This window comes from Phymastichus coffea, unplaced genomic scaffold, assembly GCF_024137745.1.
Source record: "Phymastichus coffea isolate CEN01 unplaced genomic scaffold, Cenicafe_Pcof_1.1 PCOF00001, whole genome shotgun sequence".
In the NCBI taxonomy this organism is placed as follows: Eukaryota; Metazoa; Arthropoda; class Insecta; order Hymenoptera; family Eulophidae; genus Phymastichus; species Phymastichus coffea.
This window is the reverse complement of record NW_026706812.1, coordinates 2763175-2779224: the sequence shown is the minus strand read 5'-3', so window position 1 is coordinate 2779224 and position 16050 is coordinate 2763175. Positions and strand designations below refer to the sequence as shown.

At 37.5% G+C, this 16050-nt stretch overlaps 1 protein-coding gene across 1 annotated transcript in view; it reads left to right on the top strand.

Annotated features, from left to right (window-relative positions):
* The window catches only part of LOC131673191 (islet cell autoantigen 1), a 434595-nt gene extending 421208 nt beyond the window's left edge, over positions 1-13387 (top strand). Inside the window, exon 7 of the mRNA XM_058951163.1 lies at positions 12603-13387. Within this exon, the coding sequence (XP_058807146.1) occupies positions 12603-12719 (117 nt within the window). The 3' untranslated portion in view covers positions 12720-13387. The remainder of the gene's footprint in view (positions 1-12602) is intronic.
* Positions 13388-16050: the final 2663 nt, after the last annotated feature.

Below are 16050 nucleotides of genomic sequence, written 5' to 3'. Positions count from 1 at the left end.
CACCTACCGGGAGACGAAAAACGTAATGAGGGAATTCGGCACGCGAGCAGACGGAACGCGCGCGATTGAAAATGAACCAGTAGAGGATTAACTACCGATACGGAGAGCCGCAGGTGAAGGATCGGCCATCGACACGCCTAGCCAAAAGTGCATAATCAGCTATCGATACATGAGCCCAAAGTCGAGAGTTAGAACCCGATCGCAGAGCTGTGCTACGTTTCCCCGAGTTTTACCAGAGTGCCGATTCGAACCTAGTCGGAGCTGCGACAGCGGTGCCTTCGCCTACCTGGAAAGCGTGCATGAGAGTGCGCGTGTGAGGAGTTTCGCCAGCAAGGGCGAAACCGAAAACGTGAGCTTCCGCACATTAAAGACAGACTTTCCCGCAGTGAGAGTGCGAATCGTTTCTTTCGTCTCCGTACGTCTGCAAAATAAAGGTAAACTGGCCAGCTTAATCTCGCGACCGCGATTGCATACCTGATAATCAATTTTCCGTACTCGAGGCGAAGCGTGCATGTAATATCTCTGCTAACAAAGAGCGGCGAGCGATCTGACACTGAATGTCGTTGTCATGCGCGCGGCATGTAAACAAACACGTGGGCCGAATGTAATGTAACATTCAGAGGTAATAAAGAATTTTCGTCTGTGATATTAACCAGTATTTTCGACGTGTTTATTTCGTATTCGTAGTTAGTTGGTTGACTGACACTCGTTCCCTCGTGCTCTCCGACTTCCGATAAAATTAATTAAACGGTATCAACCCCGTTACAATACAAATTTCCGGAACACGACAATATAGTACATAACAAGAAGGAAAATTTTTGTCTACTACGTGAGTATTTATGTCACTTATCATATATAATTTTATTCAAATATTTTGATTTGTAAACATGTGAAATATAACTCTTAAAAACGTATGTTCGAATTCTATCTATAGACTAGGTTTTCTTTTGTCAAATTATTCAACTGCAAAAAAGAGTATTTATATCTTGATTTTGTTTTAGATTAAAACATGAAGATCAATCCTTTGAACGTAGTCAATTTATTACACAGGCCCACAAAAAAAAACAAAAGTGTCTGTGCAATTGACCAGACCTATATATTCTTATGTATTTTTCGACGCTGAATCCGAATTTGCAATAAAAAAAGTAAAGTCCAGCTGCTTTTTTATGGGGTTTTGCTCGAAAAACCTCATTTTTTATGGTTTTTTCATGGTTTTTTTTAAATAAAAAAGAAATAAAGAAAAATTTTATTTTTTTACTTCAGAATCGAATTCTACGGGAAAAAATACTTCGAAAACCATGTTTTGAATTTTTTTTTACAGAAATTTCAACCCACCATACGGCGATGAAAAGGCAGAAAATCACGAAAAGTGAAAATTTGCTTCAAATTTAATTAAAATGACACTAAAATCAAGTTTTACGATGGTAAACCGATTTATAAACATTGAAAATACTTTACTGGGGGTTTTTGAGGTCGCTGATCACGAATTTCAAGTCATTTTTTTCAAAAAATAACTCCTAGTCGGCGTAAGTGGACAATAAACGTGATAAATTGATCGTTTTTTAATAAAATCGATGTTTCCGATACTTTTCTGGAAGTTTTCCACTACATGAATCAGAAAACTAGAACTTTTTTCGACTCTTGATCATAAAGTAAGACTTAGAACTTATGTATAGCGATATTCATGAACTCCATTATAATATTTTTAGCTTCTTTTAAGAAGTGCCATAGAGTTTTAATGGGTTAATCAATTGAGTTTGTACAATTTTCGTTAATACTTCGCAACTTCGATAGTGAGATGTTGGATACTAGATATTGGCAATATCTATTTTTATTTTTGTCTTCCAAAAAAATATTTTAAATAAAGTTTTGATCCTACGAATATTTGAGCCAAGTATTTCACCGCAAAACAGATGGTAAACCAAGCGCAGGTATTTTTGATAGACCTGAAATTCGTACTCTATTTAGAGATGAAAACTTTGAAAGAACTATGAAAGATGATGAGAAAGCAGCATGGTCTAGTTTTAAAGATGTATCAACACAATTTTTGGGTAGCACTAAAGACGTAAATTACAAAACTATTGTAAAAAAAATGGTACACAACTTTGAAAAACTGGGTTGCCTTATGAACTTGAATTTCATTTCCTCGATTCATAAATTGATTAATTTCCTGAGAACAACGGGGACTTTAGTGAAGAGCAAGAAGAAAGGTTTCTCCAAAACTTGAAGGAATTTGTACGCAGATTTCAAGGACGATGGGGTATAAATATGTTGGCAGATTACTGCTGGATGATGAAGAGAGAAAAATCTTCAAAAAGAGGTCAAAAGCGTGTCATAAATCCTTTACGCCGGTCATTTGACGATAAACGTGTGCGTAAGTGTAAAACACTTTAAAACTTTATTTAAAATATTTTTTGGGAAGACAAAAATAAAAATAGATATTGCCAATATCTAGTATCCAACATCTCACTATCGAAGTTACGAAGTATTAGCGAAAATTGTACAAACTCAATTGATTAACCCATTAAAACTCTATGGCACTTCTTAAAAGAAGCTAAAAATATTATAATGGAGTTCATGAATATCGCTATACATAAGTTCTAAGTCTTACTTTATGATCAAGAGTCGAAAAAAGTTCTAGTTTTCTGATTCATGTAGTGGAAAACCTCCAGAAAAGTATCGGAAACATCGATTTTATTAAAAGCGATCAATTTATCACGTTTATTGTCCACTTACGCCGACTAGGAGTTATTTTTTGAAAAAAATGACTTGAAATTCGTGATCAGCGACCTCAAAAACCCCCAGTAAAGTATTTTCAATGTTTATAAATCGGTTTACCAACGTAAAACTTGATTTTAGTGTCATTTTAATTAAATTTGAAGCAAATTTTCACTTTTCGTGATTTTCTGCCTTTTCATCACCGTATGGTGGGTTGAAATTTCTGTAAAAAAAAATTCAAAACATGGTTTTCGAAGTATTTTTTCCCGTAGAATTCGATTCTGAAGTAAAAAAATAAAATTTTTCTTTATTTCTTTTTTATTTAAAAAAAACCATGAAAAAACCATAAAAAATGAGGTTTTTCGAGCAAAACCCCATAAAAACGCAGCTGGACCTTACTTTTTTATTGCAAATTCGGATTCAGCGTCGAAAAATACATAAGAATATATAGGTCTGGTCAATTGCACAGACACTTTTGTTTTTTTTTGTGGGCCTGTGTTATTAGCATATTTTCAAAGTTTACAAATACTAGATAGATTAATGTCAGAGAAATTAAATTGTCAGAAATGTTGAAAGAAATATTAACAGATGCCGTGTATGCGTTTAATGATATGATTGTTGAAGAGTTGTTAGATTTTCATGAAGATTATAAAGATACTGATGCTAAAATAATCGAAGATGGAGTTCAACATCACTTTCCTGACCCTGATTTTGCACCAACAAATCAGTGCACAAATGATGATGAGGAAATCACATTTGATTATAAACAAAGAGCCGTATAATTTAGGAGGAGCGGAAAAAATAAAAACTTAAAACTGGATACTGTACAATATATATTCAAAATTTTTTTTTCCATCTATAAGTCAACTTAAACGTTGGGCGAAAATAATTAATAAAAATGGAACTTACCGAGAAAAAATTACGCAAATTTGCCAATACACGTTTGATAATTTAAAAGCCGCTGTTGCAGCTGATTTGATAGTGCATGATCGAGATATACGGAAATGGGCATTGCAAGCTCAAAAAATTGTTGGCCATGAAGATATAAGATTTAAGGCTTCTCAAAATTGGTTACTAAAATTTAAAAAAGCTCATAGAATAGTATCTAGAAAAATAAATAAATTTATCACCAAAAAAACATTAGAAAGTAAAGAAGAACTACAAACTACTGCTGATGCTTTTGTAGCTGATGCTAAATCATGTATACCAGAAATCGGCATTGCAAATTTTTATAATTCAGATCAGAGTGGTTTCCAATTAGAAATGCACTCGGGAAGAACATTAGCAGTTGAAGGAGAAAAGCAGGTGCAATGTCTGGTACAGTCGGTTTTATCGATAACGCACAGTTATACAATTCAGCCAACTATATCAGCAACCGGGAAACTTTTATCACAACTTTTTATAGTATTAAAAGAAAAAAGTGGTCAATTCATTCCCATAGTGAAATCTTCATTATTTAGACCAGAAAATGTGCATGTGGAAGCATCTAAATCTGGAAAATTAACAAGTTAGTTTATTTTTGTTTATTATAATGCAATGACAGAAAAAAATTTTTACATTTTTTTATTTTAGATCATTTTAAAATTTGGTTGAAAGAAGTTTTTTACCCAAATGTTGGACCTCAATCTGTACTTTTACTCGACTTTTGGAGTGGACATTGCGATAAAGCTGTAAGGGAAACGATGCCGACAAACAAAATTGTTAATATAAAAGAAATTCCCACAGGAACGACAGGGAACATCCAACCACTCTATGTTTATGGATTTCGTATCTGGAAAAACTTCGTTCGACGTTTATCAGATCAAGTAATTTTGATGGACTATGAAATGAATCTACATTTAAGAAATAACACCATAAAAATGCAGTCTCTTCTTCATAACCAGCTTTCTTCACCAAGATATACAAATATTTTTAAATACGCGTGGTATAAAAGCGGATATATTGCTGAAAAACCAGCTAAAACAGATAACCCTGTTAATTTTAGTTTTGGAGATTCTTGCAATATACATTGCGAAGTAGAAGCATGTAAAAATGTTGCTATAATACGGTATGGTTGATGTAAAAGATCATTATATTTCAATAACTTTTTCGATGATTATCATTTCTGTAAGGAATTCGTTGAATGATACATTTTAATTTACCAATAAATAAAAAAAAAAGATGAAAATTATTATGAAAAATCAAAATATACGAGGGTGGTCCGATAAGTACTTAGCCTCACCGCCCGATGGCGCCACTCTCGCAAAAGAAATATTCTATCACGTAGTACAACCTTATCGATGGTTACTGTCAATATTTCAGCCGGATCGGAGTTGTAGTTTATTTTTGAGAGCGTGTGAAAGCAAGTGTGTCCGTTGATTTTTGAAAAATGGAAAAAGAGTAGTATCGGTCGGTGATTTGATTCTTGTTTTTGGAAGGGACATCGCGCAGCGAAATCAAAAAGCGCTTGGATGTTGTGTACACTGACTCTTCTCCTTCGATGGCGACCGTCAAAAATTGGTTTAACGAGTTTCAACGTGGTCGCACGTCGATTTTTGAAGAGCCACCTCCAGGTGCTCCGGAAATGGCTACCACGGAGGATAACGTGACAAAAATTCACGATCTCGTATTGGCAGATCGACGATTAAAGGTGCGCGAGATAGCTAAGATCGTAGGCATCTCAAAAGACCGCGTGGGTCTTGTCCTGCATGAAATTTTGTACATGAGAAAGCTGTCGGCGCTATGGGTGCCGCGTTTGCTCACTCCGGATAACAAGCGCAACCGTGAGACAACTTCAGAGCAATATCTGACGCTGTTTAAGCGCAATCAGAAGGAGTTTCTGCGTCGTTTCGTGACAGTCAACGAAACATGGATCCACTGGTATACACCAGAGACCAAGGAACAGTCGAAACAGTGGACTTTACCCGGCGAAAGTGCTCCGAAGAAGGCGAAGACTGCCCCATCGGCCGGAAAGGTGATAGCCACCGTTTTCTGGGATTCACAAGGTGTGATCTACATCGATTACCTGGAGAGAAGCAAAACGGACACAGGGCTGTACTATGCCGAATTATTGGGCCGATTCGACGTCAAATTGCAGAAAAAACGGCCCCATTTGGCGAAGAAAAAAGTGCTCTTCCACCATGACAACGCACCGGCTCACACCTCCGCCGTCGCCATGGCCAAATTAGTCGAATTAGGCTACGAACTGCTGCTCCATCCACGGTATTCTCCAGATTTAGCCCAGTGCGACTTCTTTTTATTTCCAAAATTGAAAAAGTCACTTGCCGGGCAGAAATTTGAGTCGAATGAGGAGGTAATCACGGCCACGGAAGCATACTTTTCAGACCTCGAGGAAACGTATTTTTCAGACGGGTGAAAGAAGTTGGAGCATCGCTGAGCCAAGTGTATTGAACTAAAAGGAGACTATGTTGAAAAATAAAATGCCACTTTTCCAAAATTTTCGTTTTTCTTTTGTAGACTAAGTACTTATCGGACCACCCTCGTATGTAGTATGGCGTACAATGGCCATATCAGCTGGCCAGCTTAATTTCGCGATCGCGATAGAATTGTCTATAACTAATCTCTCGTACTCGACAAGAAAGGCGCGAGTAATAACTCTGCGAACAATGAGCGGCGAGCGATCCGACACTGCATGTTGTTGTCGTGCGCGCGGCATGTAAACATAAACACGCGGGCCGAATACAGTGTAGCATTAAGAGGCAATAAACGTTCTCACTTGTGATATTAACAATATTTCCGACGTATTTATTTCATGCTAGTAGATAGTTGGTTAACTGACATCCGTTCCCTCCTGTTCTCCGATCCTCGTGTTTGAACGTGTAGGTAATCACGCGCGCTTTTCTGTGCGATCGCGCGCTTAAAATAAATAAACGGTATTAACGCCGTTACAATGTATAGATCTATAAATGATAATTAGACCTCGTGTTATTTTCGTGTTTATTTTTAAGAGATATTTCTCGCCATTTTAGTACTATTAAAATTAAATGTATTAAACATATTCTTATTTGTCATAAATTACGTTTGAGCTACAGATATATTTTATAAAAAAAAATGGGATACCCCAAGTACGGTGTAAAAATCAATTATTTTAAGAAAAAGCAACTGACAAACTCAATTCTTCCAAAGTTAGTTCTATTAGCTTACATTTGGTTGGGTAAGGGTGGTTTATGGGGGTTTGGTGAGTTAGAGGCAGGTTGGTTAGTTGAGGTAGCTAGCTCATGCATAGGATTAAATCATTTCAAGAAATAACAAACGACTTAACTTGTTTATCCCAGGGTTAGATAAATTTACCTGCTGATAGTTTTGACGGAGGTGGTTTCTAGTGGGTGAAACACCTCTTAAACACATTTTTTTTAAATCCGGAAATACATCAATTTAATTTTGGTATTTTCTCATTATCAGTGCGATTTTTAAATTACTCGAGCTGATTTACTATATATATACGAGGTGTGATCAAAAAGTAAGGTGAATTTTTATTTTTCTCAAAAAATATTTATTTATTCATCAATTTTTATTTTATCTCCTTCAAAGTAATCCCCCTCGGATATAATGCACTTGTGCCAACGCTTTTTCCAATCCTCAAAGCATTTCAAAAAATCATTTTTTGTGATCTTGTTTAGTTCATCCTTCGATGCCGTCTTTATCTCCTCAATCGTGGCAAAACGCCGTCCTTTCATGGGCCTCTTCAGTTTTGGGAACAAGAAGAAGTCACAGGGGGCCAGATCTGGGGAATACGGTGCCTATGGCATCGTTACTGTGTTGGTTTTAGCCAACAATTCACGCACAAGCAACGATGTGTGAGCAGGGGCGTTATCATGGTGCAAAAGCCAATTTTTATTTTTCCACAAATTCGGACGTTTCTGGCGGATTGCTTCGCGCAAATTGCGCATAACTTGCAGGTAATATTCCTTATTTACTGTTCTACCCTGTGGCAAGAACTCATGATGCACCACGCCCCTGCAGTCAAAGAAAACTGTAAGCAAAACCTTTACATTTGATCGAACTTGGCGTGCTTTTTTTGGTCTTGGTGATCCAGAATGCCTCCACTGGGACGATTGAGTCTTAGTCTCGACGTCATAACCGTATACCCATGTTTCGTCACTTGTTATATCCTTGTTGAGTAAATCTGGATCATCGTTGACGTCATTCAGTAGCTCTTGGGCGATGCTCATGCGACGTTTCTTTTGGTCGAAATTGAGCAATTTCGGAACAAACTTCGCTGACACACGTCTCATGTCTAAAACACTCGTCAAAATTGATTGACACGAACCAAATGAGATGCCAATATCATCAGCAATTTCTCTAATGGTAATTCGACGATTTCCCAACACTATTTTCTTCACTTCTTCAACATTCTCATCAGTTGTTAATGTGCTGGGGCGTCCAGAACGAGGTTCGTCGTCGGTGTCTTCGCGGCCTTCTTGGAAGAGTTTATACCACTTGTAAACATTTTTTTGGCTTAAAGTAGACTCACCGTATGCCACTTTCAGCATTTCAAGTGTTTTGGAACATTTGATTCCATTTTTCACACAAAATTTAATGCAAACTCTTTGATCCATGTTTTTAGACAGCAGCAAATTGTGGAGCACGCAAAACACTTCTAACCTTGATGCCTCTCACAAACAAACCAAACATACTACAAAGCTGAGATTTGAAACGTATGTTCTAGACGAGTGTACCGACATAACCAAATAAAAAAGTCGAAGATCGAACGGACGTAGCCCGCTAAATTTCAAAATTCACCTTACTTTTTGATCACACCTCGTATGTCATAAAACAGTACAAGAAATAGTGTATTTACTCCTATTAAAAAGGGGGTTGCAACCCTTTGGTATAAATGTTGTCTTTAAAAGCGCCTTTTTATAAGAAATTTTTTAACGTTGAGTTTACTGAAAAATATTCATTTTATGCTGAGAAATATTAAAAAAGCTGATTTTAGGTGTTGATTTTCAGGGTGGACTCCACCCTTTAAATCCCTTATGGGCCGATAAAAAAAAGCACGTATCTAATTTTTTTTCAAGTACTACGACATATCCCAAAATCATTCAAATCGGTGAGGTCGTGTTGCTGTTGTTCCCTTGTTAGTACTACTTTCTGCACTCTTTCTGTTCTTACTTGATGCAATACACTTCGTATATTGCATTGCTCATGCCTAATAATTTCTAAATCCAATAAACAGTTTCGATAATCTTCATGATCTATTGTTTTTATGACAGTATGTGTTTTTACGCCTTTTGCTTTCTTTATTGCTTGATGGTTATCTATTAGTATACTATACATTTTACTTCGAAATCCTATGAACTCTCTCATAATATTACCAGTGCTTTCATCTTTCATAATACCGAGAACTTTTTTATTAAATAATTCTATTTTGAAAATTGTTGAATTTAGATTTACGCAAGCAGATAAAGCTTTATGTAAGGCAGCCGGATGTACAAATATTGCTATTTTATACGTTCATGGTGTCCAAAATCTTTATGCCTGAAACATTATTTTAAAGAATTTCATTGCTCATGCACCCGAGACGAGGTCTCTTCAGACACTCTTCACCTCGTTAAGCCCCAGACGCACATGTCTGAAATCGAGGAGGAGAGTCTGCTGCTCAGGGATATAGGGGTGGTGGCAGAACTAGTGCTGAGTCCCACAGGTCTCTCTGGGTCCAGGGCACTGGCTCGCACTGTCCGACGTCTGGGGTACGCCGAACTTAAGGGTCCACACCCCCTGGTCCACCGTGGACTTGAGAAGCTTGACTTCTTCCTGGTCCTCCGTTTGGGTCGAAGCGTCCCGGGAAGCCTTCTTCGGGGTGAGCCACGTGGCGTCCCAGAGATCGTCCGCCACCGATCTGTAGTGGCACTCCCTTCAAGTGACGCCCTCCAACTAGACCCTGGCGAAGCTACGCAGATCTTCGATTAGCTGCGTTGCGTCAGGGCCCAGGTGCAAATCCAACAGCATCTAGCTAACCACCTCGAGTCTCTTCCTCCACGACGATTCTCCGGTCCATCTGTAACATCCAAAAGAAAAATTTAGATGAAACTCCCTGCGCGAAGAAAAAACCTACTGTACGCCGCACCCCACCGGGTTACGCGTTCCCTCGCTTTTCCTTGCGTGAACGCCCTGGTTCTCGTCCGTCATCGCTCTCTTCCCGTCTCTTGTTCGGGATAATCGGCCCAACCGTCCTTTGTACGACAGGCACGGTCTTTCGAGGGCTACATCTCCCTCTAGATTTCTTTCCGGGAGAGTTTTCACCTCGTGCCTGACCGTTGACTGTCTCTGGGACCTTCCGAGATCGACCACGACCTCTTGGTTGGTGCGAATATCGATAAATCCGGCGCCTCGGTGGAATTGTTATCTACGGTCGTGGGGATCCGCTCGCTCAATAAATCCCCGCCCGGATCTTCGCACGCTCTCGTGGAATCGCCCGCCTCCTGCGATCCTTCTTCGCGCGGATCGCTAGGTTCGCTATCAGTCGCTTCTTCGCCCTCTTCTTCGTTTGGACCATAGTACGGTTTAAGGTCTTTGGCATGGAAGAGCTCGCGCAGGATCTCTAGCTGATTACCCAGTCTGTACGTGTTGGAACCACATATCTCTTCATTCACATTAGGACCAACGTATTTCGACGCCAATTTGGCTGATATGCCTAAGGTAGTTGAGGAGAGTACCCTATTTCTCTTCCATATCTAATCTCCGATCTAAAACTCGGGTTGTCGTCTTTTCCGGTCGTAGTAACCCGCCTGACGCGACGGTTCATCTTTTGACGTGGAGCTCACGTACGACGTGATCATGGTTTTGAGCGCCTAGTTTACTCGCTCTGTGGGATTCGCTCGAGGATGATACACGGTAGTCAAGGCGCGCTGGATGTCGTTTGTAAAAAACGTCAAGGAAGGTATTAAAATTCAAAAGAATGGACGAAATGGGTCGCGTGAGATGAGACATGAGCGTTCACGAGAAATATGAATTATAGTCACCGCACACACTGCTTGACTTCGAACCTTCGGCCGAAGTCCGAAGACGCGCAATAAAAATTAACTGCTGCTCTCGGGTCTAGACATCATCACGCGGCGCGACAAAAGTATGAAAATGAATCCACGGCTGAGTAATTGATAGTTACTTTAAATGTGAAAATTAGTTTAGCTTGCGGTTAGAGGATAAGTTTGCAGCGAATTTAGGATCGAGCGGCTTACAATTTATTGTAATCGTTTGCTAGAGAGAAGTGGACGTACGAGTGCGATCTTCGATGTAAAGTGTGAAAGGATGAATGAGAACGAATGTTGCAGTGATGTACACCTGGGCGGATTGTCGTGGACCCGCGATTGAGCCAGCGGTACTCGGAGCTCAAACTCGACCCATGGACATGCACGAGCGTGGGATGCGTTACGTGGCCGTGAAGTCAGAATTTTCAGATTCGCGGAGCTTGCTCCCCGAAGGCTGCAGACCCCGTGTGGAGTTTTACTCTTGGTCGTGTAGGTTACCTTATCTTACTTGATGAGTTCCGAATAGGGCAATGATGAGATTGCTCCTAGGAGCGGTATGCTGACAAGTGAGAGCGAGCGAGAGAGTCGGAGGGCGAGAGAGCGGGAACGCGATAAGCGTGCCAGCGTGCCAGCGCGCCTGCAAGGTCCAAAAGGAAAACATGTGCACGCAGCGGGGCAGCATAGGCGGCGAGGCTGGCTAGAAAATTCGGCAACATTTGACGTAAGACTTGTGAGATGTGAGTCCTCCCTTTGGACTCGTGCACGCTAATTCGATCCTGATTAAGATCTTTACTTTGTGAAATAGTGGCTTCTTTCTCACATGGTGAGGTTTTTTATGCCGACTATGTAGTTCTAACTTGATTGTAATTTGATTTATTAAAAAAAATATCATAAATTCAGTGTACTTATTTTAATCTCTCCCGCACAATTGCCCACCCCTAACACCGTTTTTCTGGAGGTATAAATCGACTTTCTGATTCTTAAACTCGGTTCCGTTATCCGATAAGAATACCTCTGGCTCGCCAAATCTAGTGACAATCCAGTCGTGTAATTCCTTTGCGATCGTCTTTCCATTGGCTTTTCGTATCGCAACGCACTCTACCAAGCGAGTAAAAAGGTCTATAAAGACCAGGACATACTCAAAATCTCGAGAGCTTTTGCTTCAGTTGCTGCTGCTGTGATTGCTGCTGCTTTTACTCAGCTTCCTCGTTATCACTCGCACACGTATCCAATATCCAGAAAAACTTTCGATTAGAAATCAACAAAACACAGTGTAAAACCTTTGGTGGTTCTATCTACAACAGCTGAGTCTAAACTGAAAAATTGAATACTCATGCGCCCCCTCTCTCTCTTAGACGTTCGCTCTAGCATCGTAAGTGTTATCGAATCGCGAATGTATCGATTGATCGAATCGTCTATCGTTGCAATGTATATGTTTATCTTTTCATAAATTTGAGAAATTAAGATGACGTTCTTCTTGATGTTGTGAACTTATAATCCTCTATAAATCTCGTGATTAAAGCGACTACCCAGAATGCTGTAAGTTAACGAGATTGATACTCACGTAACAGGTTACCTTATCAAATAACCATTATAGCTATTTTCTATCCTCTCTTTTATTATATTGATTGAAAATTTTAATTTCCATCTTCATATTTTTCTTCAAAACAAGAGAAATGAAAGAAATAATACCAAAAAATGACGATTGTCAGTATTACAGTGCACTAACATCATGCTTGAATCGAAAAATTTGTTATTTTTAAATGTTTAAAATTTCAACCGATTAATTTTTTGTAATATACATAAAAGTATGTTTTCAAATGTACATTAGTGTTGTTATTTCTATTATAATTATGTTAATACATAATAAATAATAATATCAATAATAAAATTTACATTATTCCTCTATTTTAGGTACAACCAACAAATACAAACCATAATACAAAGTCGTGGATGACAATCTTTGAAGAACTTGATCCATTATCAAATCAAACAGAAGATAGATTAATGCAGCATAAAAATTCATGTTAACAATATCGTAGACGTTCTGTTGTACTTTAGTGTAAAATTATATTAAACGGATATCTTCGCTTCTCTCAACAACCTCAAACTTTTGTTTGAAAATTTAAAAATATTAAACGCTAGTATCTATTACCGTCGTAAACAATGCAGCCTGTCTCAAATGTGCAAGTTCATTCAAAAATACTCTAACTAAACACTAAACACTCGAACTGCAATCATCTTATTCCGTTAGGATATTTTGAGGAAAGGTATAGCGAAAAAAGGAGTTAATTTTAAAGATAAAGTTTATTAAATAATAATTGAAATAATAACTTACAAAAAGTATTTATAATTACAATAACACCAGTACATACGTAAAAAATAGTGGTCTGTACAATAGACCAAACCTATCCTTATGTATTTTGACGCTGAATCCGAATTCGAAGTTGGTTTTTCTGAAACACCCGCAAAATTTTTTAAAATCGTGAAACACCGTGAAGAGTCGCGGAAAATTGTGAAAATTTGCATTTAAGAGAATAACTTAGTTGCAATACATTTTTTTATGAATGTCTTATGTATGATTTATCTGAATTTGAGACGTTTAAAATGAGATCTGATGAATATTTGTCTTTTATATGCCAACAACTTTGAAAAAATGTCAAAATCTTGTAAAACCGCTTAAAAAATAAAAATTTTGTTAGGAAAAAATATAAATTATAGCATTCAAGAAGTTCTATCTCTTTTCTATATATAATTTTTGTTTTGTCTTTTTGTTTCTTTTTTTTTCTTTTATGACGCCAACTCTGTTTGCTCAACTCTATTTTCCTCTCGTAACGAACTCTTTTTTCTTCAAATGACCTGTGCAAAGGATTTCTGTTTCTTTTTTACTGTTACTCACAGTGTTTCTTTTCAGCATCTAGCAAAAAACTGCCATCGTAAAATATAACGTACTATTTTCCTGAGTATCGATTTACCATTATACTTGTATCTTAATAGAATCGTTTTCCGTGTTCTTTGCTGAAGTCTCCAAGATTAGAAGGGAAGTAATCAAGATGCGAATGTATGCAATGCATTATATAGTTCATTAATTATTCCAAATTAAAAAAATTTTTTAAAATTTCTTCGACAAGTTCCTTAGAGTTTTTAATTTCTTTTTGTTCTAAGAAGTACTCACATACAAATTTTAAACATTTCTATGCGGTGTTCTTACTGACAGTTATTTTTGTCCTACAATTTTTGTCTTCAAATAGAGCACGAACTTGGGAACCATAAAAAATACCTTCTTTCATTTTAGCGTCACTTATGAAAAGAAACTTTTCTTCTAAATACACGAAACAATCACCATCTTTACTGAGAGCTATTACGTACTGTTTAATATGTTTGATATGTAAATAAAACTTTTCAACGATTAAGTCATGGAAACTGCTATGATCCTTATACTCACGTACCATTCATCGAGTAAGCTTACAAAATAAATATAAGAGAAAAATTATATAAGCGGTTTTAAAGGAGTAGTCGGGAGCTCTGGAGGACTACGGTACATGCACGATGACCTTAAAGTTTTATTAAATAGTATAGTTAAAATAATTAATTATGTACAAACCTTATATTCCCTTTCGACAAGCTACAGTACGGTATCATTTTATTTTAATCCAAGATCTGTTATTGAAATCAGTCGCACGATTTCACCTTCAATGCGAGATTTTATTATTACTATATATAGCCAAAAAATCGATGTTCTTGACGACGAATTCGAAAGTACTTCGCAAGCTTAACGCGTTCGCAATATCTCGCGTATAAAATTTAGCTGTACTTCTGCTGCATAAACCAACACTCCATCTAGGCTAGTATTTTATAATCCAATGGTACAGAACTCTACGGTTTTCAATCATGCTAAGGCGACAGCTTTCACTTCCATAATATATTTTGTAATGGAAAATCTCGGCTAAGCCGATTTCGTCTGCTTAGCTCTCACCAATGTCTGCGCGCCGCGCCAAGCTAAGAGTGTGTGCGTGTGGCACGCACACTCATGCTTGGATTTTGCTTTCACCAAATTTGAGCGCGCGTCGATCATTGGTCTACTAGTCGAGGGTGGGGATTATGCAAAAGCACTGATTTTGTCGCGCGTATAAGTCGAATATTATTAGTAGTGGGAGTAGCTAAGTCAAAGGGGATTTGTGCGGAGCAGCTCGGCATGGGTATATTAATATGTGTTCTTAGTCGCGCCGTGCGCTTTTTTTTTCACACAGTGGGCAAGACGTAAACGTCAGTTCAACGGCTTTTCATGCAGCAGGTCAGTCGTAAAAATCAACAGATAGGCCATGGAGTGGTAAGGCTGCAATGACTTCAACGGCCCTTTTTGAGGACCATTTTTTCAAGACGATCGCACAGCTATTCAATCATTATTTTCAATTAAAATATACAACAGCACGTTTCAGTGCTAAATCGCATCGTATGACAAAATATTTGTTCAATAAATAAACGAATTATATTTGAAAAAATTTATTGATATTCCATAAAGCAGCACTTTTCAGTGCTAAATTACAAAATTTATTAAAACCTTTGCCTGGTGTTTTTTCTTTTTTCCTATCCAATTTGCAGGAAAGTCAATAGGTAAGTATATGGTAGGTATTTTTTAATTAAGTTATATACACAAGGTTGAAAAAAAGACTGATATGATCATTTTTGTTTTAAAAATAATTACATATTTGTCTCTAATTATCATAAATGAAAAATGACCATATCATCTTATTTTTATAACAAATTCTAATTATTTATACGTAGCCACAAATTAAATTTTTTGAACAACCTTTACCAATTTTTGTAGAATTAATTATACTCGTATTACAGAATAGGAATATCTATCAGAGATGATAGATATTAAGAATACGCAACGCGCATAGTGACTAGTAATCTCTGGAAGAATGGCCACAGTTCAAGCGGCATAGTGTAGTCGAGCGAACGCACGAGGGGCGCAGGTTCAATTCCCAATATTGTTGATATATATATATATATATATATATATAATAATTGTAATTAATGATAGATATTGACTTATTTTTAAGACTTATTTATTTAAATATTTAAGTATAGTAAAATAGTCAAATATCTTTTTTCTGTTAGAGATTTAATTGATCGTTCTTTCTTTTCTTTTTAGCTGTGTAGCAAGTATATGCAATAAGAACTATCAAGAGCTAAAAGCAGCCGTGGCTCAATTGTTAGAGGCTACGGTCTATCGATCTATTGGACCCCAGATCGATTTCCCGTGGTGTCTACTCATTTTTTTCTGTTCATTAAAACATCAACAACAAAAATGAATTTTTACACTGGTTCACAATATTTCTTTACAAACTATGTACAT